The sequence below is a fragment of the Agelaius phoeniceus genome, chromosome 32 (genome assembly GCF_051311805.1).
Source record: "Agelaius phoeniceus isolate bAgePho1 chromosome 32, bAgePho1.hap1, whole genome shotgun sequence".
Classification (NCBI taxonomy): Eukaryota; Metazoa; Chordata; class Aves; order Passeriformes; family Icteridae; genus Agelaius; species Agelaius phoeniceus.
In genome coordinates, this window is record NC_135296.1 from 2,278,775 (window position 1) to 2,302,838 (window position 24,064).

General features: G+C 51.1%; 1 protein-coding gene across 1 annotated transcript; it reads right to left on the bottom strand.

Annotated features, from left to right (window-relative positions):
• Nucleotides 1-7,133: 7,133 nt before the first annotated feature.
• Nucleotides 7,134-22,948, bottom strand: LOC143696276 (hydrocephalus-inducing protein homolog). The gene is made up of 9 exons (XM_077192228.1): nucleotides 22,842-22,948; nucleotides 21,465-21,654; nucleotides 20,276-20,375; nucleotides 18,928-19,046; nucleotides 17,576-17,799; nucleotides 15,572-15,639; nucleotides 13,195-13,427; nucleotides 12,282-12,382; nucleotides 7,134-7,281 (listed from the first exon to the last, which is right to left on the bottom strand). The coding sequence occupies exons 1-9, from the start codon at nucleotides 22,946-22,948 to the stop codon at nucleotides 7,134-7,136; spliced, it is 1,290 nt and encodes a 429-aa protein (XP_077048343.1).
• Nucleotides 22,949-24,064: the final 1,116 nt, after the last annotated feature.

Below are 24,064 nucleotides of genomic sequence, written 5' to 3' on the forward strand. Positions count from 1 at the left end.
GCTGTGGTCAAACCAATAGGTGCTCAGATTTGAATATTGGCACCTGGTGTGGCCACTGAGGACATGGATACACCTCTGAGAACACAGGGGGTTAAAAGCAGAGAACTCCCAGGGGGAAGCTCTCTTGGGTTCTGTCTGTGAAAGAGGTCAGAGCTGCCCTGCCCTGCTGCGGGCTGGCAGGGGAGGGGAAGCCATGCGGCCGGGTGAGGTAGGCCGGGCCTTGGACAGAGAGGGGAGGTGAAGGCCCCTGCAGGATGGAAGGGTGGAGGAGCACTGAGAGGGAGCAGGCAGCCCCCCCCACCCCCCATGGGGGAGAAAGAGAGAGAGGGAGGGAGGGAGGGAGGGAGGGAGGGAGAGAGAGAGGGAGGGAGGGAGAGAGACAGAGAGACAGAGAGACAGAGTGAGAGAGAGAGCCTGTGCCTGTGCCACCTTAAAATTTGATATCTTGTGCTGCCAGCATGGCTAGGTGAGAAAGAGAAAGGGGGGGAAGGGTGGGGGGATGCAGCGAAAAGGTGCCCAACAGGGCAGCCCTGGGAGTTCTGGACAGGCAGAGCCTGAGATTTTTAACCCTTTTCTTGGATGATGGAAACCTTACAAATGCTCATCCTTGAATGAGAAGAGAGATAGAGATGAGATAAGAGGAAATGGGCCAGGAGAGACGTTTAGAAGACTCTTGGCTGAGAGGAGGTGATGGAGTGGCCTTTGGCTGGACTTTTCTTGTATAGCCATGAACAGAACCATTTTTTTCCTGTGACACAGAGACTGCATCTAGAGGGAGGCAATGGCTTGGAGCCAAGAGAGCATAGTGATGTTATGTGGAGGAGTGTGTGAACAGAGACAACAGGTGAGGAGGGCAGTGGTGCTCTCTGTCTTCATGGAAGAAGAAGATCTCTGTTCTTGAGACCCCTCGGCCCCAGGGGGTGAATCTGGGGGGGGACAGGTGTCCCAAAAGTCAGAGTCTGTGCTTTTTATGGAACTGGGCAAAGCATCCTTAAAAGGGGAACCCTAGAAGCAGCTCTGGTCCATGTGCAGTGGTGAGAGCACTGGGCATGGAAGGAAGAGGTCACGATGGCAAATGCTCTCCAGGCAGTGCCACGTGTGATATGGAAACACACAAGGTCTCAACTGTGTTTCCAGGGGAAGCCTATGGTACAAGAGGGACTCCTCTCTTCTTGATGAACGGAGAACTGATTATCTAAAGGGTGGTGATGGACTGAGAGTTGGTGATCTGAGGGGTGGTAACTGAATTGAAAGTCCAAGGTTTTGTCTGACTGTGATGTATTGGGAATTTGGTGGGGGGAGGAGGAATGTTTGGAAGGTTTTCATCCTGAGTTCTGTGTGTTTCTTTTACATATTGTAAGTTAATAAAGTTGTTTTTTCCCTTTTATCCCTAAGCTGGAGCCTGCTTTGCTCTATTCCTGGTCACATCTCACAGCAGACACCAGGGAGAATGTATTTTCATGGGGGCACTGGCATTGCGCCAGCGTCAAACCGTGCCACCTTTGTAGCAGATGATTGGCCCGTCTATAACTCAGAGCTCCTCCGCACCACAGGTAAGAGACCCAACCTGGCAGATACTTGGGACAGGTGGACAAAACTGCTGCCCAATGCTCTAGAGCAACCCCAAGAACTGGACCTGTTGGGGTCCTCCAAGGCCACATACTGTGTCAAATTTTACTTTAGATGCCTGAAAAACGATTGGCCAGAAATGGACTGGACCAAAAACACATACCAAAAAGACATATCAGCAATTAACAAAGCCTATAACTATCCCTATGGATAACTATCAGCTATATTGAAAAGCAGTAAATGCAACGCCTTATTACCTATCAAATTTTAACATGGTCTGATTTCTTTAACAAGAAGGCTAACAAATGTGCCATATAAAATGATGCCAGATACAGTCACAAAAAGCTATTGGGTTGTTCAGCAATATGCTAAATTGCACGTTATTATATTTATTTTCCAGTAACCCGGCACTTTAAAAAGCCTTACTGCATTTCTGTTTCCATGGAATTTGCAGTTACCATGGGTTTTTCTCATAACTGATTTACTTATAATTCTAACATGCTTGTTACAACTTGAATCCCTCCAGTGCACCATCATGCTGTTATTTCACTTTTGGCTTATTCACCTTTAAGTAGTCTTTTTGTGTTAATAACTTTGGACAAAATTACATCATTGCATTATCTATAACTTTTAAGGATGTTCATTTTAATGCTGTTAAATTGAAGCCCAATATTGTAAAGCTCAGTTATCTTCTGTTAAATTAAATAAGGCAAAGGTTTTTTTGTTAAATTTTGGTAGATTTAATTTCTGATAAGTTTCAATATTACTAAGTTTGCACAATGATCTATTCCAGTTTTTATGGGTCCAGTTATGTTTGGTATTACTAGTAATTAACTTTGAGTTCTCTTGAGTGCACTTTTTGTTCTACTAAGGTGATAATGACATTAATTTGAAATCCTTTTAGGGCTGAGTTTACGTTCCTCTTGTTAAGCTCCAGCACTGTCCAAATAAATTTCTGTCAGGTTTGAGTGTTATTTAATCTGAGGTATCATAAATTTTACTAGTGAGCTGTTCAGTGTTTTCTTTGGATGCATTTATTCTGTCATAAATATATCAATCTTTGTATTACTGTTTTTATAGCCAGCTTTTCATTTGCTTTACCATCTTTTGGTGTAATTATCTACAAGAGACGGGTCGTTTCAGGATCCTCCTTTTGTTCTCTAGCTGCTTATGTATCTCTCAGACCAGACTACCCCTCTAGCTGGGCTCTGCACTGTGGCTCTGTGGTTTGACCCAGTGCTGTCTCATCATTTTTTAAGTATTTTTCAGAGTTCCAAGAAATGATATCTCAGCTTTGTGGGAAGCCTCCTCTAAACTGATGGTATTGTGACATCTACTCTAAGTAATCAGATGCAGCCCCAATTATTATTACAGAACCACTCCAAGAGTTTGCTGGGTTTAAAGCATCTCTATGCTGAGGGAATTTTGGAGGAGACAGCTATTGCATGGTTCATTAGTCTGTCACCCCTAGACCTTTACTCCTAAGTGCTAATCTCAAGAGCCTTGTTTTAAATGATGTTTAGGGAATTCTCTCCCACTTAGAGCTTGGGTGGTGGCCAGGCCTTAGCTCTACCTGGACGGGAATTTGCCAACAGACCCAGATGTTTTCTGCATCAAAGCTAGATTTGAGTGGCTTTGACTTGGCAATTTGACCCTCTAGACATGACAGTTGAACTCTTTTTAAAGGGAGCTTGGGAATTATTATCTGGAAATAATTCTCCAAGTCCCCACTGAATCGAGGTTTGTCAGCTGTTTGCAGACTCTGGGATGATGGTACATTATTGCAGAGATTGCTATTTACCTAATTCCACCTATGTTGTTAGCTTTGTCTGCTATTTGAAATATTCCTGATTGTTGTATCCAAATTATTCCTAATTGCTCTAAGTTTCTTGTCCACTGCATGTATTATTTTGCTATGATGTTTCTTCATACTCATAACAAAAGGCATGCATCTCATTCTTAAGAAACAATAAAGAAAAGGAATGTATGCCTTAAGAACGTTCAAATAATGCAATATGTACATGAGAAATTTGGACGACTAATCAGTTTGAATAATGCAATATTTACATGAGGAATTTGGAAAAAAGATCATCACATCTAAATCCCAATTGAGTGTACCACAGTGAAGCCTGATTGATTCATTAACTTCAGGAGAAGATGTGCCTGTGTTTCATCATCCGCAGTTCAAAGCAGTCACCTGTTCATTCCATCAGATACTGATCAGCTCTGAAAAAATGAGGCCCAGTGCAAAGAGAAATAACCTCATCACCTTGCAGCTTTTGCTTCAAAGGTTTCCTTGCAGCCTTTGTGGCCAGAGCAGGAACAGGAGGAGGACTGCCCAGACATGGCTGTGTCTGGAAACTGACAGAGGCATTTTGCCAACAAAAGCCTCCTGGCATCCTCATGGTACAGTGCTCCTACGAACCTTCTTCAGTTATTCCCTGTTCCAGCACCCAGGAGGACATTCAGTGATGTCAAAGATCAACATTTCCAGCTCACAGACTTTCTCATACTTCTCAACTCATTGGAAACAATGGTCATTTCTTTCCATTTCCCTAAGAGACATTGGACATTATTCTTTTGTTTTCTCATGCTGCAAAACCCTGTGTCAATGACTTGATAGAATTTGGTAAGTTTTGTTGATTGTAATTGGTCTTTTATCTATCTTAGCCCCGTATCTAACAGATAACCAGTGATAACCTTGATGAGATAATACCCTCACAAGAGTGAGCTCTTTCAACATCAGAACATAGGAGCCTTTTTTAAATGAACAAAAAGGGGGAGATGTCATAGACAGGTAGAATAATGATAAAAGAAAGGCCATATGAAATCAGGCCTTGTTCTGCCATGTTAATAGCTGGCCTGTCATCTCTTCTGAGTACAGCTAAGCAGTTACAAGTTCCCATGTGAAGCTATTGTGAGAATGAGACTTTGTGACCAATCTATTCTGAGGGTGAAAAACAAATACACCTGCAACAACAAGGGATTTGTCCCATGAGAATCAGTGAAGAGAACAGGTAAACAATACAATAGAGAGATTTGATGCACAAGTAAAATCTATTTTATTAACCAATAATAGAATAACTGGCAAGAAATCTATGAACTAACTAAAGTTGCACACAAGGTCCTTCAAACTGTAAAATGAGTCGTATGAATAAAGAATAAAGAGTTCTCCAGCTCAGCTGGGTCCTCTGGGATTTCAGTTCCCCCCTTCTTTGAGGCTTTGTGTTCCCTCTTCTTTGGGGCTTTGGGTTCCTTCTTCTCTGAGATTTTGGCTTCCTTCTTCTGTAAGATTTTGCTTTCCTTCCTCTCTGGGGCTTTGGTGTCCTTCTTCTCTGATGCTTTGCTTTTCTTCCTTTCTGATGCTTTGCTTGCCTTCTTCTCTGGGGCCTTGGTTTCCTTCTTCTCTGGGATTTTGGTTTCCTTCTTCTCTAATGCTTTGCTTTCCTTCTTCTCTGGAATTTTGGTTTCCTTCTTCTCTGGGGCCTTGGTTTCTTTCTTCTCTGGGGCCTTGGTTTCTTTCTTCTCTGGGATTTTGGTTTCCTTTTTCTCTGGGATTTTGGTTTCCTTCTTCTCTGGGGTCTTGGTTTTCCCCTTCTCTAGTTTTGGAGGTTGCTTCCCCACAGAGACACCCTTCTTTTCCTGCTTCTGCCTCTCTTCATCCTTCTGCCTCTCTTCCGCCTCTAAGGCTTTTGCCTCCTCCTGAAGCTTTTTACCTGACTGCTTCAGCTCCCTTCTGCAGACAAAATAAAACAAAATAGAAAACATGGCTGAGAGTCACCACCAGAAACTTGGGCTCCCTAGTCCTGGATGGCCCTGCACTTCATTCCTTGACCCTGAAGCCATTTCCATGAATTCTTCTCAACCCACAGATGTTGGGAAAATCCCAAGTGAGGCCATTGGTGAAAGGGGACCTCCAGGACCAGCCAAACCTAAGTTTTTCCATCATAAGCTCCTGACTGTGCAAGTTCCCTCTTAAGGCACAGCCAGACCCCTCCAGCCCCTGCCAAAGGGTGATCCACCAGCTCTCTGTGCTGGTGCCTGAAAACGCCCTTTGTCTCCTGGCTTCCTAGTTTAGAGCAGAGCTGACATCTGCTTATCTCTCCTACAATTCTTACTCAGCTCATTCAGCCCCCTTCCTCCTGGGCATAGCTGAAGCATGATTTTAGAGAGTTCAGACTTCAGCTGAGGCTTAGAAGCAATTCCCATTGATCAGGATGTAAGTTAGATAGGCAGACCATAGGTTAATGATTATGAGATGCTTAAGCTGGAGCTGATTGTTCTATTGTTTACCATTAGGAGCTTCTTTCTAGAAGGAAGTGGAGGAAGTGAACTGTTATAAGAACATCTTGAAACCAGGAGAACAATGGTTAGCACCTGGGCTTGATGTCAATCAGACACTAAGCAGGGGCCTTGGATCGTGCCAGAGGGTCACAGAGACCTGATGAAGACATTCCTGACTTCATCCCTTAAGACCACGGACCCAATTCGAGACCCAGTTCAAGGGAAGAATTGCACAGGTGTGAAGGACCAATGACCTCATTTGAATACACAGCGGGGATGGGAGGTGCTGGGGTTGTGCAGATGTATTGTATGTAAGATCTTGGGCAATAAAGAGAGGACAAAGAACCTTGGACAGCGCGGTCACGCCTTTTAGGGACAGCTCTGGTGCCTCCCGCCGGTGTTAATAAACACACCACTGCCTAACTTTAATTAGTTAGAGAGTCTCTGTCCGTGACCTTTGGTTTTAACGACTCCTAGCCTGCTCCTTCATGAGAACAATCCTATCAGTCAGAAAGCAAAGGCTGCAGGAACTCCTCTCCTGCAAGACAGGCTCTTGTCAGCCAGATTTCCTGCTGGAACCCAGCTGTGACCAAGCAAACCAGTGCTGGCTGCCATGGAAACCATTGGAAGCAGCCTCGTCCCTCTCCTCCCCATGCAACCAACTTCAGCCTGGCCTGAAGAAGTCCTGATACACAGGCTGGCTTGAAGCAGCCTCCACTCCCAGCTCCACCCTTGGCCTGTGTGTCCTGAGCTGGGCTGCCTTGCTGGAGCTGAGCTTCTCCTGTGCTTGCCCACTGCTGCAGCTGCAGGGGAGCCTAAAGGACATGAGCTTTTCTGGCTGCTGTCCCACCATAAGGAGAACCCTGGCAGATCAGCATTGCAAGGACTTCATCTGGGGCAGGAGCAGGACCCAAAGCAAGGTTTGCTCTGTGCCCCACGCCTGCCCATACCACAATGCCACTGTTTTGGTGAAGAAGGGAGGTGATGAAGAAGATGCCACTCAACACCATGCACTTCAAGACACCTCTAGAGGCAGTGCCAAGGCAAGTCCAGAGCCCAGCTCCCTGCAGGCAGCAGCTAAGCCAGGAGGGCTCAGCACTCAAATAGAGAAGAAGATGTTCGGTCTCAACAGGAGAAGGTAGCCAGGGAGCTCAGAGTGGCCATCCCTATGTTGCTGCTGGCCTTTGCTATGCAGCACCTCTGAGCTCAGAGTCCATGGAGCAGGGAAGCCCTGCAGGGACAATAACCCATGGCAGAGCAGGAACCCATGGAAGGCTGACTCACCTCTCCCTGAGAGGGGCCTGAGAGCCACAGTTGATCCACCGGGGGCTCAGGGAGGAGCTGACACGTGAGACCTCCCCGGGCACCAGCACCTCGTAGCTGGGGCCTCCCTCCACGTGGCACAGCTCCGGGACAGTGCAGGTGCTGCTGAGGTGGCCAGAGAAGGTGGAGGAGACCTGCTGGCTCTCTCCTGGCTGCAGCACACCTGACACTGGCAGGATACTGAAAGCCTGGGTGGAAGACAGGAGAGATTGAGGTGCTGAGCATGGCAATGGATGCAGAAGAGCATCTTGGAGCAAAGTGCAGCTGTAGCCAGAGGGGCCTATTCCCCAAACCCTGCCAGAATCACCCTCACTGCATCCTGCATCCATGCCACTGACCAGTGCAGGGACCATGGGGAAAATCTTCTCCCATTGTCACGGGTCAATGCATTAATTAGTACATTACATAAAAGTGACTTGGGATGTCTCCTGGCAGTAGGAATTCTCTCTGATGCACAACTTGCCTTTAAAAAGTTTCAAAACTTCCTGCTTTTAGAAAAGGAGGAGACTCAGAGTGAGAGCTCTTGGAGCTGAGGGAAGGAGCCCAGCCCAGCTCATCTGACTCCTGAGGCTCTTGCCCTCTCTGATTTAAATGCTGCTTTCTCAAGGTGCTACAGCAAAAGCTCCTGCAAAAACTTCCTGTGGAGCACCTGAGGAGTTCCAGGGGGAGCAGTGCCCTCCACAGGTGCTGCACAGTGTCCTCGGGCAGCCCTACAACGTGTCCTGCACGGCTCTCCAACAAGCAGCTGCTTCAGCAGCCCTTTGTGATGGGCCTGCAGGGATGGGAGGCCCCTCTGTGGCCAATGCTGAGGGCCCCCAGTGGCACTGGCAGCTCCAGCCCTGCTTGCCACACTGACAATGGGCAAGTGAGACAGATTCCCTCTTGCCTTCTCCGCTCCCAGGGGAGTGTGCGCCACATCCAGGGAGCACCTGAATCCCTCCAAGCCTTGTGGCAGGTGAGGGTTTTCAGGAGTTGGGGCTGGCACCTGAAAAACAAGCCATTTTCTGTGCTGGGAGGAAGAGACAGCCACTTTGCAAAGTCTCCCTTTGTAAGACAGCTTCAGGGCCAGCAGTGCAACAGCAGCTCTGGGTGAAAGCAGAGCCCTGCAAACAGGGAGTCTGGCTGCCTTGGGAAGAGGCTCCATGGAGATCAGGACTCATCCCAGCTTGCTCTGGGAGGGAAGCTGGAGGTGTTACCATGATGATGCAGAGAAAAGCCTCATCTTACATTGGGAAGGAAACAAGGCAAAAAAATCCCACACTCAACACAGGTCTGTAGGATCTGAGTCAGCTTCTCCAAGGAAAACTCTCCTATTTCTCCCTCCCACTCAGCCCATGTCCAGCCACTGGCCCTGCTGCCCAGCCCGCTGGCAGGGCACAGCAGAGCAGGGCAGCAAAAAGGGAGCTCAGCATGAGCAGGACTTGGTGCTGGCAGGCTGGGGAGGCAACACAAGCACTGGATGTACAAGAAAATCTACCTCTGCTCCTGAAGAGTGGGTAAAATCCTGCACTTCTTTCAGGGCTCTGGCTGTATCCTCCTGTCCAATCCTGAAGTGCCTCCATTGAGATGCCAGGGAATCCAAACTGGTTTTCTTCTCCTTTGGTGGCTGGGGTTTGAATTTAGGTGGGTAGAGCTCATCTCTGGAAAATAAGATAACTATGAACAGGGACCTGCAGTGGGAGGGAGGGACACCTGCACGAGCAGCTCCTGGCCAGGATGCAGCCCCTGGCTGGGTGCTGGCACGTTGAACTGAGAAATGGCTTGATCCAGCCCTTCCCAATCCAGGCTGGAGCAGGTCTGTTCTAAAGGCAGCCCAGGGATGACACTGAGGTGCTGCAGCAGCTGCAACTGCTTGCATTGAGCAACTACAGAGGACAGGCATGAACACCTGGTGGGGATGCAAAAAGCACAGTGGGACAGGGAAAGACAGAGAAGGCAGCAAAAAGGTGAGATTTGAGGCACCGAGGGGCAGACCCAGCCAGTGCCCAGCCAGCAGAGCCCCCCCAGTGCCCAAGGCCAGAAACTCTGCAGCTCCACCAGGGATTTATCAGGAATGTTCCCCTGACACTAATGGGGGGTTGGTTGACATTTTCCAACACTCCCAGGCGACTCAGGTCGCATTCCCCATCCATCCATCCATCCATCCATACATACACAGGCTGTGGTGCTGGGATCCTGCCAAGCTCTGCCAGCCTTGGGCTTGGGGAGATTTCTGCCAGATGTCCTGAGCTCCGTAATTGTGCTCTCTGTTCCAGGAAGCAAGCAAGAAAGATTTTAAAAAAACCCAAAACAAACAACAGAGAAACCTAAAAAACCTTCAGCAGCTCAACCCTGCTCAAGTTATTTCTTTAGGGACAGCTACCACTCTCCAGCTGACATGCTGGGCTTCTGGGGAAAAAGAAAATTACATGTTCATCTCCAAACTGAAAAGTATTAAGGTAAGAGAGAACCTTTCAAACTAAAAATTATTGGCCCAAAGCTTTTACCTTTGCAAGAAATCTCTAGTTAAGACCGGGCTGACAGTTAAACAACTGGTTCTTCTGGTGGGGAGAAAACCTCCTCTTTGAGGGAAGCAGCCTGATAGTTGAAAGCAACTGCTTTGTCAAACTTCAGGCTCCCTGGCACAGCCTGCATTGCCTGTCCTTCCTGTTCACTGATTTACAGGCAGTGCCACAATGGCCCAGGTTCACATGTTTGGTGCCATCCAGGGAATTTGGCATTGCCATTTCCATATGTTTTAATAGAAGTTTAAATCCTTGCAACCACTCTTCAAATGTCAGCTTTCCTTTATTTACAGAAAGCTCAAGGTTCCCAGAAGTCTTCTGACGCCCTCTTTTGTGCTCAGAGAGATGACATTTTCAAACAGATGTTTCCAAAGTTCACAGCATTTGAAAGAAGAATGAACTGAAATGCCCCTGGATTCCAGCTTAGCCGAACTCCATTCTGTGTCAGACACTGAGATTGCCACCTCTAAGGCAGGAGCTGTTTGTGCCACCCATCCTCCTGTCCTTCTCCCCAGCAGCCTGGGCCTGTTTTCCCCGGCAGAATCCCTGTCCCTGTGCACCCTGCCAGGAGCAGTTGCACACAGGCACACATCTCCCCTTGCCCTCACCAGTGGGTTTCTCTCATCCCCGAACACGCCGATGACAACGTTGGTGCGATGAGTGCCCAGGGCCTGCACTTCCACCACAACTGGGATCTCTGCTGTGCTCTGGGGCTGCACAATCCCACAGGGCTTGGGGCTGGAGTAGAGCACAGCAGAGTCCTCCTTGCGTTTCTGGAAGGGACAGAATGAAATGCAACTTCAGAGGCACCTCTGAAGAAACTTTAGACTCCTTAACATCCACGGCAACAGCAACTTAAACACACGTTTCAAACTCCCCAGCACAAAGGTAAAAGGCACAAACAAGATGCAAGAATTGTAGGCTTAGCACTCCCAGGGGATCCTGCAAGGAGGCTGCCAGCACAGGCATTGGTGTCAGTGGATGCAGCAGCTTTTCACAACCCTCTAAGATCTCCCACAAGAAAACACCCTGAAGACCAGAACATCAACTGTTTCCTCAGGAGCTTCAACTGCCTCCTAAAGTTTACAGTCAGGTAGGATCCTGCTCTCAGCAGATCTTTAGGACTGAAGAGAAACCAGCAAGGTCTTGTCCAAACCCTTTTTTCCCCCTTAATAATCTCCTCAGTAATATTTGACAGAAGGAGGTGGATGTGATGCCAAACCTGGGGAATGAGCCCGTAGCAGCCAGGAAGGTGGCTGGGATTCCTAATGATGAGCTTCCTCTCATATGGCACCTTCAGGTGGCACTCATCGTACAGCAGCACTTGGGGGGACACTTGGAGCTCAGGAACGAGACATCTGGGCAAAGAGATGACCCCAGGGGAATCAGAGATACTGAGAGAATGGAGAACGTTTCCCCCCAAAGATTGTGAAATGGAGAAGAACACATTGGTCACTGTCAAATGCACACTGAACAGCCCTACAGGGATAAATTGCCTTCTACCCCTTCCCACTCCAACATGTCTTGTCAAGGAGGGGCAAACCCTGAGAGGCAGCACCCAGAGGCTGCCCAGTGCCCCAGGCAGAGCACTTTGAGCCACAGCTGCCTCAGCCCCTCCTTTACCCAAGAAGGCTTGCAAGGACTCCTGGAACAGTCCCAGTGAGCCACGAGCTCTGGGGGAGCCTTCCCAACAAGGATCAGTGCTCCCTAAGGCTCAAGGAACACACAACTCCAGTGTCTCAGTACAAATGACTCCCTTCTCTCCCATGGTGCTGTTGCCCTGCCTGAGAACTCAGCTCTTTGCCTCAGCCTTGGAGGGCACGAGACAGCAGCTGCCCCACAGAGTGGCTGATCAGCCCCTGCCAGGCCCTGCAGCTCCCTGGCTCCTTCACTGCACAGCTCCAGGCCCTGCCTGGCCCCAGCTCCACCTGCTTTACAGAATGGCAGCCCAGGCACTGCCTGGATGGCTCTGCCTGGGACAGGGAACAGCACCAGGGAGCTGCATCCCTCTTGGCATTCAACTGACACCCACAGCAGCACAGCAGCATGGAATTCTGCTGCAGCAACAACGACTTTTGGTCTCAACCCTGACAACATTAAAGCTCAAATTGGGAAGCAGAGGGAAGGAGAATAACTGGAGCTGACCTGCCACATCAAGGGCTGCTTTCCCCTCGTAAGACCTTGCCCTCACCACTCTTGCTGGGAGCCACTTCTCCCCTGCCATGTGCCCTCATGGACAGAGCCAGACCCTGACTCTCAGCAGGCTGCTTGGTGTGGCCCAAACCAGTGCACGGTGCTCACAACCAGCACAACTCCACCTCTTGCAGAAGAAGGAGAGGAGGCCCTCGGGAAATTTGTTCCACCTCAAGCACCAAAAACCAGGCCAAGAAATGATATCATTCCTGGTGCCCTTAGCAGAGGGCCCAGGACCGTGCTGGCTGTGAGCAGGGGTGCTTTTCACCACAGGCTGCTGCCCAAGCACTGCTGTTCCCATGTCCAGCTGGCACAACATGAGGCCATTAAGCAGCATTTCTCCTTGGCAGCTGCAGCCAGGAAAGCCTGTGCGAGGCAGCGCCTGGGGGGCCAGGCAAGGGCTGGTACCTGGCTGTGAGGATCAGGGTTGCCACTCCCTTGCCAATACCCTCCAGGTCCACCAGCATTCTCCTGTAGAACTCCATCACCGTGTTGGAGCACAGGGTCACCTGGTGGAAGAGAAGAACAGTCAATTCTTCCTTACAAAAGCTCATTACCCACGGGTGATATCCTCCAGTTCGTGAGGGAGGATTTGGCCTTAATTCTTCTGCTGCTCCATGTGTAGAGCACAGTCTCAGAGTAACAAAAGCCTTCTGGCAATGCCAGATTTGTTAAACACCCCTTGCTATCAGGCCACAGGTCACCTACATTAAAACATTAGACTAAAGCTCTATGCACCACTGCATTCAAATTAAGGGGCCAATTTTTCATCTACAATGAGAAATGCAACTACAATGACATCCATGCAGAGGAAATCTGACTTGAGCACAGCGAGTTCAGCTTCACAGGAGGAAGCTGAGGGCAAAGTGTGGCCCAGGAGGTGCTGGGCAGTTCATGGCTGCAGAGTTTTTTGTCCCCACTGGAGATTCCTGCAGTGAACACACATCATTCTGCTCCCCAGGAGAGGGGAAATGAGACCAAGAAGAAAAGCTAACTGCTTTATCCAATGACATCTCTCTAACGGCCACCTTCTGCCCTCATCCTTGCTCTGCCCACTTGCAATCAAATAAATCGCTCTCAAAAACACAAGAATGGCTTCAGGCCTTGACCATAAGGTATGTGACCTCAGCATATGAATTTGGAAACCAAACAGTGCTCCTTGAGGAACATCCCGAGTAAGCCAGCTAGCAGAAGCCTCCCAGCAGTGCAGATCTCTCACTGCCAGGATGCTCAAAGCTGGCACCAGAGATAAAGCCCTCCCACACCGCAGTGCAGCTTCAGCCCTGGTGCTGCAGCGTCTGTGGCTGGGCTCTTGCCGTACCTCGATATCCTGGTGTCCCTGGGGCAGGATGGTGCCTTGGCTGGGATTCATGGTGAACTCCCTGGGCTCCACATAGAAATGGATTCCCTTCCTCCAGGCCGGGTCAGTGTCCCTGCGGATCTGATCCACGCTGTCCACAGCCGGCTGCGTGCCATCGTCCGACATGCGGAGCTGGAACGTCAGGGGCACCGGGGAGCTGTTGGTGAGGCGGCAGCGCCGCGTGTAGGGAAAGCCTGGGGAAGGACACAAATATCCATTCAGGCACCCATTAGGGCATGATCCTGGGGGGAATATCCTGGCAGGATGAAAGTGGGATTGGAGTTGAGCTCTTTATTAGCTGAACTACAGCTCAGCGAGAAGCTGCGTGAGGAATGAATCCTCACTGAGTTCCCTTTGACACAGATTCCAGACTGCAGCCTTGAAAATGCCCACTCCTAGCCCTGCTCAACACTGCAAGCTTCTCTCTTTGTGATGGGGAGGAGCTCCCTCACCTGCCCCAAACCAGCACCAGTTCTCTCTCAGTGATGAGTGTGCACCCAGACCCAGCATTTACTCTGAGAATTCAAGCTGTCAAATTCCCTGGTCAGCCTGCCAACACTCCCACCGTTTTCAAGACATATAAACAGTGAGTCGTCATTGAGAAGAAGCTACAGCAAAAGGAAGTGAGGATGGAATCAGGAACTAGAACGTGATGCAAAGCACCCTAATGCAGCTTGTCTCTGCAGGACCCTTAAGGCATCTCTTGGTTTGGGCCAAACAGACTGAGCACGTGACAGCTCAGAGCCCACTCAACTGGGGGCACACCCAAGCCTTGCTTTGAGATTAGCAATTAGGAACCAGGTCCCACCTCACCCAACAAACGGGGATATCACAGCCATGCTGCTCACTGTGATTGCTGCCTGCAAGGGTTTCCCCCACTCTAGCTCTGAGATTTGCTTTCCACCCCACAAAGCCAGAGATACAGCCACTCATGGTGGGGATGTCCTGCAGAGCCCGCAGAGCAGCCACAGCCTGCTCTGCAGTGCACATCTGGCTGGGCTGGCAGCTCTGTGGGGAGGAGACTTCTCCCCAGGCCTGCTCACCAAGAGTCACTGGAACACAGATGGGGAGAAAAAACAACTGCAGCTGCAGCCCAGAGCTTCTCTGTGCCCATCCAAGTGACCACTGCCAGCTCCAGCAGGGACTCCAGCAGGGAGGCAAAGAGAGGCACAAAAAGGACAAACCCAGATGTCAAAACCTCAAATGAGACTGAGGCCAGCACATGCAGACAACAGTCAACAGTTACAAAGAAGCAAAGATACAACAGCTGCCTTCAGCTGAAGAGACCTTAGGAATGAAATGGCATTCAGCAGGATCAATCTCCTGCTTCAGAACCATATTTCCATCTGTTGCCTTTCTTGTTTCATTTCTTCAAAAGGCAACTTGACAAGTGCCTCCGTGGTGATGCAGGCTGGGGCAGAAGCAGCTCAGGAAAGGCAATGAGTTTCCATCAGAAGTTCATGAACTTCATTGTTCTGGGTTTAGGCTTGGCAGTGAATGTTGCCCTTGGTCTGGGAAGGGGGATAGGGGTTTGGGGGGGTTTTGGCCCTGGGCTGGGCTTTTCCGTTGGGGGTTTTGGGAGTTGTGGCGTGATGCCGTGGGCGGCTGTGCAGTGGGAGCTGAGGCAGGGCAGGGAGCGGAGCTTCCCTTCCTCCCGCTCGGGGATCGCAGCTCGGCCGCTGCTGCTGCGGGAGGTTGTGTGCTTGGCCCGGGACTGCCCTGGCTGCAGCTCAGCGCTGCCATCGACCCTGCCTGCCTGCCCCGCTCCTGCCTGCTGCTGCTGGGCACTGCCCACATCCCCCTGCCCTTTGGGGGTTTGCAAAAGGAGCATTCCCTCCTTCCCTTCCCTTCCCGCACCGGCTGGGAGGGGATCCCTGCCCTGCCAGAGCCCACAGCTCCTCCTGCTGTGACCACAACTCCACCAAAGGGGAAAAACGGGACTTGGCCCCTGGGAAACCTCTGTTCTTGCCTTCTTGTCTGTGCTCTCCTGAGATAGTCTAGGAAAGAACTGTTATTCCTTTTCCCATAGTTTTGCCTGGGAGCCCTGTCATTTCAAAGGGATAATAATTGGGAGGGAGGGGCTCATCTTTCCATTGCAGGAAGATTCCCACCTTCCTTGGCAGACATCTGTCTTTTCAAGCAGCACAGAGACACCAGAAAATACTGACTTTCTATTCCTTGCTCCTATTGGATTTCACAATGGCAAAATGCCCCCTGAGGCAGCAGCCCTGCAGTTGACAGCCTGAAGAGGCTGCTGGGGCAGACCAGGAGTGAGGGATGCTTTTCTGTTGGAAGGCACAGATCCCTGACGCTGTGTCCCAGCCCAGGCAACACTCACCAAAGGAGATGTCCCCGAAGTCGAGCTCAGGGAGGTCGAAGTGTACACTCGGTGCAGTGACGCTGCCCCTGGAGGCCGAGGACAGAGCAGGAAAGGGCTCGGTTAAAGGGATTGCAAAGGTCCGGCTGTCGTGGCTCGGGGGCACAAAACCTGGGCTCAGGGCACCCTGGGTTTCCAACCAACACAGCACCGTGTGCTCAGCACAGGGCCCTGTGCACAGGGGGCAGCTCACGCCAAGTGGCAGCAGCCAACAGCCCCTGATGGGCTTTGGGCACAGGGCAGGCAGGAGAAGCCCCCGGCTTGCTGGGGGTCCCATGAAGGACCCTGAACACACACCCAGACAGGGCTCCGTGCCTCAGTTTCCCCATCTCCAAGGGGATGGACATCAAGGTGTGCCCACAAACTTCTGTAAGCAGCCCTTCCAGCCACAGGTGCCCTGCTTTGCTCCTTCTTAGCTGCAACTGCTGTTCCCATGGAGGAGCTTTCTCAGGAGAGTTTGACCCACCCAATCATTACAGACAGGGTTCTGAGACACAAATCCAGGGCATTCCCAAACATCCTCTGGAAAGAGCAGCAACAGTTCTACCCAGGGGACAGATGAATCCTAGAGGAAAGGACCAGCTTGTCAGCAGTGCCCCAGCTGGCACAGCCAAGAGCAAGAGCTGCAACAAGCAAACAAGGCTGTCCTGAATCTAGCACAGCACCTCACCTGGCCTTGAACTCAGCAGACACCCTCCAAAAGTCACCAACATCCACTGAAATCAGCACTTGAAGCTGCACAACACTCACCAGTTGATTTCATGGTTGATGCCAATCAATGCCCACTCTGCCTTTTGGTTCCAAATCAAGGAGCAGTGACCTGGGCCTTGTGTTGTATTCACAGGACTGCCCCTGGCTCTGCTCTGCACATCTCAACAAGAGACACCTGCCCTTGCTCCAGGAGAAAGCTGCTTATGCACAAACAGCCCATGACCACTTTGGGGGAGGGACCACTTTGGGGGAGGGACAGAGGAGAATCAATTCTTTGATGGTGAAAGGTTCCCTCTTGATTTCCAAAAGAAAAAAAACAGCACTTTTCCTCCAAAAACAAAGCCAGCATCATGGTTTCTCCACTATGGGGCACACCTACTCACCACTTTTCTCTTGCTAAGGAGTAACTTCCTTGTTCTTCTTTATCCATCTCCCTTATCTTATTGCTATCATCCAGTGCAGATTGCTTTCATTTCTTGACTGCCTTGAGCCAGTGCCTGCCAAGAGCAGCAGCCCAGCTCCAAAGCTGCAGAGCAGCCAGCATCAGCTCTCCTGCTTCCACTGCATTATCCTAGCAGCAGATGGCTCAGGCTGGCAGGGCCAAGGCCTCACGCTGCTGTGGTGCTGAGGACTGAGCTCTGCCTCCCCTATGATCAGCCCTTCTCCCTTTGGCTGGGCCAGGATTGTCTCTTGCCATGGCACCAGCCCACGGGATGGTGCCCCAGTCCTTGGCACAGTTCCTGCTGCACAGTTCCCTGACTCCCACATCAGCCCTTTGCTGGCTGTGCAAAGGAGGCACCAGAGCACTCTGTGCATAGGAGCTGGGAGCACAGCTTGTCCCCCACAGCATGGCCATGAGAGCTGAGCTGAGGCTGCTGCTGCCCATCTGGCATGGATTATTCACACAAGGTTTTACAAACACTGCTGCTGCTGCAGAATCACCCAGGCTGGCCCATCTGCAAAGCCCTGGGGGCCTTGCTGGGTGTTCAGCTGGGACATCCCAGAGCAGCTGCTGCCCAAAGCTGATCCATCCCACTGCCTGCCATGGCCCAAGGCACAGGGAGATCCCTGCAGGGAGGAGTCATTCCAGCTGCCAGGCACCACCCAGGGCAGGAGGCATCCTCACACTAAAGCAATGCCAGCAGCAGAGCAGACATTCAGACCTTTTTTCTCTGCTCCAGCCCAAAAGGAGGTAGGTGGGGGATGTCCCAGAGACAGCCACAGATGTGCCCACCCAGCTGCCAGGGTCCTTACTTGATGGTCAGGATGGCAGGCCTAGGAGATCCAGCCACACTGAACTGGAACTCTTCCTCAAAGCTCCCCAGCACGGTGGCACTGAAGGAGATCTGGACACTCTGGCTCCCACCTGCTGCAATGATGCCCTCCTCGGGTGCAAACTTGAAGCACAAGCCCACGTTGCTGCCTGAAGGGATACGGGTGAAGGGAGCATCAAGAGCTCCTTGGTTCATCAGTTTCACCTGCAGCAGCAAGAAAGCAAAGTGGAAATACATGTGGAACCTTCCCTTCTTGTGAGTTCTTGGCTAATGATGCAATGAACACCCAGCAAAGGCAGAAGATGCTTTGTGCTGCTGAATGGCAGAAGTCAAAAGATACAACAGGACAAGTTCTGCCTTTGGGTTCTCATGCAGAGCAGTGGCAACTCCACAGAACTGCAGTCACCCTGGGCTTATCCCATGGACACAGAGCAGTGCACCTCTGCTCAGCAGCACCCAGCTCACTGGGAGCTGGCCCTGAGAGCAACGTGGGCTGATTGCAGCTGCGGAGTGAATCACCCCAGAGCTGCTGCTGCCCCACTGAGCACAGCTCCAACAGCACCATCTACTCATTCACCTTTTCCCATACCATCAAAACAATACATTGAGAGTGAGGCATCAGCATCAAAATGTACAGACAGCACCATCTCTTGGTAAGAAAACTCAGGGTGTCTTTCTCTTCCCCAGCCAAGCTTTTGAAAGTGTCTGGCATGACGCAGTGCCTCATTTTCTACCTCTTTCAGTTGCTCTCTCATGAAGTTTTTGCAAGCTTGACACTATTGGGGGGAGGCAAAAAGGTAGAAAAATCCTTTGTTTAATTCCCAGGAACACTTTTCTCTTTCTAGAGCCAGAGATGCAGCAAGGCTGAAGTGTGGTGAGGGACTGCTCAGCAAGGGAGAGAACTCCCAAGGCTTTCCTGTCACTTGCAGGAATAAGCAGGGACACTTGACTGGGAGCTGTTTGCAGAGGGCTGAAGCTCAAAGGCAGCCAGTTTGTTGCAGCTGCTTCTGCAGAGCCCAGTGCAAAGGTGCCTTGTGTCTGGCACTGCCACAAAAGCCTCTGAACATGCAGCTTTTGGAGCCAGTGCTGGGTTCATGGGCCAAGGGCTTGTTTTGCAGGAAGCCTTCACGCTGATCCCTAAGGAAGGCTGCCCAAAAGCAGGGACTGGGGCTTCAGGAACAACAGACACACCTTTCTGACCCCCCCAGATTTGAGCAGTGCATCAAATATTCCCTGCTCACAAGTGCCCAGGTTGGCAGCAATTCCACAGCTCCACCAGGCTTGCTGCTGCCAAAGGAGCCATCAGGATCCATCCCAAGCCCTGCTGCTCACCTCACAGACATGGGGGGTGTTGACAAAAACGTTCCCAAGGTTCAGAGTCTGAGAGCTGAGTTCAACCAAGGGTCCTTGGCCTTCCCCTCTGAGCTGCAGGGGCAGCCTGCTCTCACGGCCTGGGGAGAGATGTCCATTGCAGTACAATCATTGCCTCTGTCACACTGGATTTTCCAGGCTGCCTCAGTGCTAGTCCCTGACTCTGAGCTGGATGCAACCAGCTCCTGATGCTGCAGGAGAAGATATGCACCCTTCTCTTCCCTCAGGAAAAATCCCTTGGGGCTGACTCCTGATTTCTAACCCATTCCTTGGGCTGCTTTCCAATTTGAGCCACCCGTTTGCTGAGTTTAAAACATCTCTGGTGTCCTGTAGTGACAGGCCAAGGAGTAATGGGTAGAAATTGAGAGAACGGAGATTTAGGCTAGATATAAGGGAAGAAATTTTTACTGGGAGGGTGGTGAGGCACTGGGACAGGTTCCCCAGGGAAGGTGTAGAGGTTCCAGCCCTGCAAGTGTTCCAAGCCAGGCTGGATGGGGCTTGGAGCTACCTGCTCTAGGGGGAGGTGTCCCTGCCCATGGCAGGGGCCTTGGCACTAGATGATCTTGAAGGTCCATTCCATCCTTAACACACTGTGATTCTGTGGTTTCCTTCTCATGCACCTAGAGGAGCTTTGAAATCCATTCAGTGCAGGCACAAAGCTCATACAGAGTTTGGCAATTACCAAACTCCCTGGCCCAGGAGCACAGGACTTTGTTGCCCAAGTGCTCCCCTTCTGACACTCAGCACTGTGTTCTATTTGCACAGACTGAGAGCTGCAAGGGCTCAACTCCCACACAGGGAGAGAAGCAGCTGCTGGCCAAGGGGGCTCCCTCTACAAACAGCCTGGGCTCAGTGGGGCTCAGCCACCTCTGCTCTGCTGCTGTCTGGGCACTGGGAGGTGATCCAGGCTCAGGGAGCCCATTTCTAACTCAGCTCCTCCCACCTGATGATGGATCCATGGCAAATGGACCCATCCTGGAGGCCAGGGGCCTGGAGGGCCTTAGTGCTTGTTCACTAAAGCTGTTCTGCTCTGGAGCTCTCTGGCCTTTGAGGGAATGCTGGCAAAGCCATGGCATGAAAACCTCTCCCTGCACTGCCTGGGCTGTTCTGGGATCAGTCAGGCAGACACAGCACTCTGAGCCCTGGCCTGGCACGGGAGACTCCCTGGAAGCTGCAGGGCCAGGGGGGATGTGCCAGCACTGCCCTGCTGACCAGGGACTCTTGCCAGCACTTCCATGGGAGCCCAGTGGGCTCAGGCTTGCACCATGGCTTCACTGAGGGGGAGAGAAGCAGGGCAAAGGAGCTGCACCTGAGATGCTGCAGTAAGCCACACTTCCATACTCCAGTGCTTCCAGGGGCTTGAAGGTCACCTTGATTTCAGCTGAACAATTTGGCCCAATTTCTCCCTCCTACAGCAGAAAGAGACAGCAAAACATTGCTCTGCAAACTTCACATTGCTTGTTTTCACCACACTCCTGTAGGCCTTTGTTTAGAGCATCAGTGATGAGTGAACAACACGAGGAGCCAAGGAAACACTCCAAACCCAGCTCAGCACAGCTCTCAATGCTCAGCTGATCAGCTCCCACTCTCCACAATATTCCTGCTGCTCTGACACAAGCTCTTGGCCACATCATGCTCCTGTCAGCTACAGTGGGATGCAACTGCCACTGTGCACTGCTGGCTCTCAGCCTTAGATGGGCCATAGGAGTAAGCAAGAGGAGAACATGTCCCCTTCCTTGAAATGCAAATATTAGTTCAGCTGTTTTGAAAGAAAGCAGAGGTTGGGATTATTCGGGGCTTTACTCCAAGATGAGAAGGGGTTTTGCACTGTGCAGACACCAGGCATTCATCATCTCTCCCAATGCCAGTACTCAGAATCAGGGCTCTGCTGGATGGGAGCACGTGGCAGTTTGCTTGCATCAGCAGAAAAGGAAAAGGTTTTCTGTCCCTGTGTGCAGGAGAACTCCAAAGGCCCATTTCAACCTTGCACCCTTGTGTCCAGGCTCACAGATGACACTGGAAGGCAGACTCAGAAATTAGTGCAAGGCGTGCTCACAGGAGGGGATTGGCATTTCTGTCATTAACCTTGGGCTGAATTTGGCCTCCTTTTGCCAGGGAACCATTGCAAGCTTCAGGTCAGTGTGTGAGCTGGCAGTGCTCCAACAGCCTCTGCTGAGCCCCACGTGTGGGGGGAGCCCCTGCCTACAAGAACTGCTCCCTGTGACACTGCAAGGACACGCAGGCGGGGCCTTGAGCTCCAGCCTGGCAGCAGAGCTGGGCTTTGTCAGGCTCCCAGCCCTGCCTTGAGCCTGCAGGGCACAAATGCTTTGAGCAGGGAGCTCTGCAGCCGCTCCAGGAACTCCATGTCCTCCCTGCCAGCACATGGGGCCTGCTGAGGATCTGCCCAGTGACCGCAGCCGGGGCAAGGGGTGGGTGTAGGGAGTAGGGCGGGTGGGAGGAGGAGAAGGAGGAAGAGAATGTTCTCAGCTATCACTCACCATTGGCTCAATGACAAAAATGTCATGGGAGAACAGCATGGGGTCTTCTTGCACCTTTGCCATCTTCTCCTGGACCATGCTGCTCAGGAGGGCACTGTGATCTCCACTAAAGCCCTTCACCTTCTCTGTTTCTTTCTCCTCTGGGAAGTTTTCCTGGGACACCTCTTTCTGCAGCTGCAGCAAACACTGCCTGCAGCCCCAGGGAGAGACAAGGCCAGCAGATGGTTTCATGAGCCACAGATTTGCAGAGAGAAGTGGGAGAGCAGGAGAGCAAAGCACCTGGGGAGGAGCAGCAGCAGCAGCTCCCCAGCAAAGGCTGAGCCCAAGCCACAAGAATCCCACATGGATCAGAGGATAACTTGCTGTTCACTGGCACAGCAGGGACTTTTACTCCACACTTGCAAGCTCAGCAGAGGTTTCCAAAGCCAGCAGCCCTCCAGAGAAGCTCCTGCCTCAAAGCCTCTGCCACAGCTGAGGGAGAATCCAGCGGCCACCTCAGCTGGCTTTTCCTCCCACTGAGCTGCTCGGGGGAGGCACAGAAAGATCACAGAGCACCCACTGCAGCACTTCCCTGGCAAGGGGAGAACAAGCTGGCTTGCAGCTACGTGTTACCAGCATCACTCTTTGTTTCTTCCATTTTGGACCTGCCCCGTTCCCTGCTCTGCCTTTCACAAGAGCATCCCAGAGCACTTCCAAAGAAAATTGATGAATTCAGGCACCCAATCCCTTCAGTGACATTCAAGGTTTTATATGCAATATGCATGAAAACAGAGCCTCTGAGAGGCAAAGGGACTTTGTTGTGCAGGAGGGAGACAGCAAACTCCTGGAGAGACCTTTTCATGAGCCAGAGCTTTTTGGCTCCCATCCCAGTGCATGGCAGTAGAATGTCCTGAGAGGGAAAGGATCCTGCACTATCTACACTCATAAAAAAATCCTCTCTGCTCTGAGAGCTCAAAAGCTTCTCTGACAGCAGGACAGGGGGAGACAACCAGCCCCCATGGGCAAGGAGCTTTTGAAGGAACTAAGGGGAAAAAAGAGGGTGTATCACCTTTGGAAAGAGGGACTGGCAACTCAGGAAATGTTTAGGGATGTTGCCTGGTCATGTAGAAAGGAGATTAGAGAGACAAGAGCCCAATTAGAACCTGAGGAAATCCAGTCATCACAATCAACCTTTCCTTCCCAAAATGCCGTCCCTGGCTGGACTATCAATGAACTGGAATGCTGAGTGCTGAGCTCCTGAAGCCCAGGGACACACACCCCAGTGCCAGGCATGGGTTACTTGGCCTAAACCATTCCAAAGCACCAACACCCCCTGAGGCCACACGTCAGTTTCAGTCTTGGGCCTGTATCTCACTGAAATGCATCTTTCAAACCAACCTCCTCTTCTCTTCATTCTCTTCTTCCTCACTAGGAAAAGCCTTCCACTGGAAGTGGGCTGTGATGTTACTCCTGTTTTCAATGAACAGGGTTCTGTGGCTTGACATGGTGATGAAAGTCTTGTCAACCTCCACGGAATCTGTGCTCAACCCAATGTTGACATCTACAGCTTCTCCATGGAGCTTTGTGTGGATTCTTTCTTCACCTGGAACAAAGCAAAGGGGAGTCTTTGCTCAGCTCACTGGCTGATGGAAGCACAAGGAACAGAGCAAACCACAGGGCACAGAAGAAAGTGTCACAGTTTTGAGCTGAATGAGCAGTTCTGTGGATCAGTCCATTTATCACATCCTGACAGCTCTGTGTGTAGAGCGTGGGGATGTCCTGGGCAGCTCCTTAAACACCTTATTTCTGAGGGTGTTTGTAGAGATTTGGCCCCAAGGTGACGGTATGGGCAGGGAGATTGGTCCATGTGCTCCAGTGACCCACTCAGGTCACCGGGATTTCTGCATCCAAGTCCTTCAGGTGACAGGGCTGAGGAGCCCTGTTCAGCCCTGCCTTGCCCAGGGTCTCCCCGGGCATCCCAGGAGACTCCTGTCTCTCCTGATGCCTTGGATCCCTTCTTGCTGACCAGCAAATATGCCTGGGGGCAGGTGGGCAGCAAAAGGAGGCCCAGAGGAACAAGTGAAGGGACAGCCCACAGCAGGAGGGGACACAGGTGAGGAAACACAACCCGCCTGGCTCTGCAATGTGACAAACCACTACAAAATGAGCACCATGACAATCATCATCATCATCTCCCTGTCCAAACCCACAGCCACATCAGTCTTGAAATATTTTATATTGTTCTGATCTGAAAAACCAAGCTGGAGCATTGCAAATCAAATAAGAAAGGGACAAAAGAAAGATTAGTGAGTACAGAGCAGTTTCTACATTAAGACTGAATGGGATTCCTCAGTCTAGAAATCAAATGGGAGATAGATGTGAGAGGTTTGCAACAGCGTGAACGGCCTGCGAAATGGGGACAGGGAAAAATTTGTTTGGATTTGTCACAACAAAGGAACTTGAGGGCCCGAAAATGTTGTTGTGCAGAAACTACATCTATGTGTAAGGGCCACATAGAGAAAGGGTCTGTGACAAGCCAGTGGAGAAGCAGCATATGGGACAGAGGTGTGCAAGAAATCCATTGCATTGGAGAGAGTCTGATGGAGACCTCACCTACAGCA

Bases quoted from the DNA above. Each gene is read 5' to 3' on its own strand.
- LOC143696276 (XM_077192228.1), bottom strand. From the start codon at position 22,948: ATGTCAAGCCACAGAACCCTGTTCATTGAAAACAGGAGTAACATCACA. The intron at 17,800-18,927 runs GTGAGCAGCAGG...TTGCTGCTGCAG, and splicing joins ACACCCCCCATGTCTGTGAG to GTGAAACTGATGAACCAAGG. The intron at 15,640-17,575 runs GTAAGGACCCTG...CTCGGCCTCCAG, and splicing joins CCTGCCATCCTGACCATCAA to GGGCAGCGTCACTGCACCGA.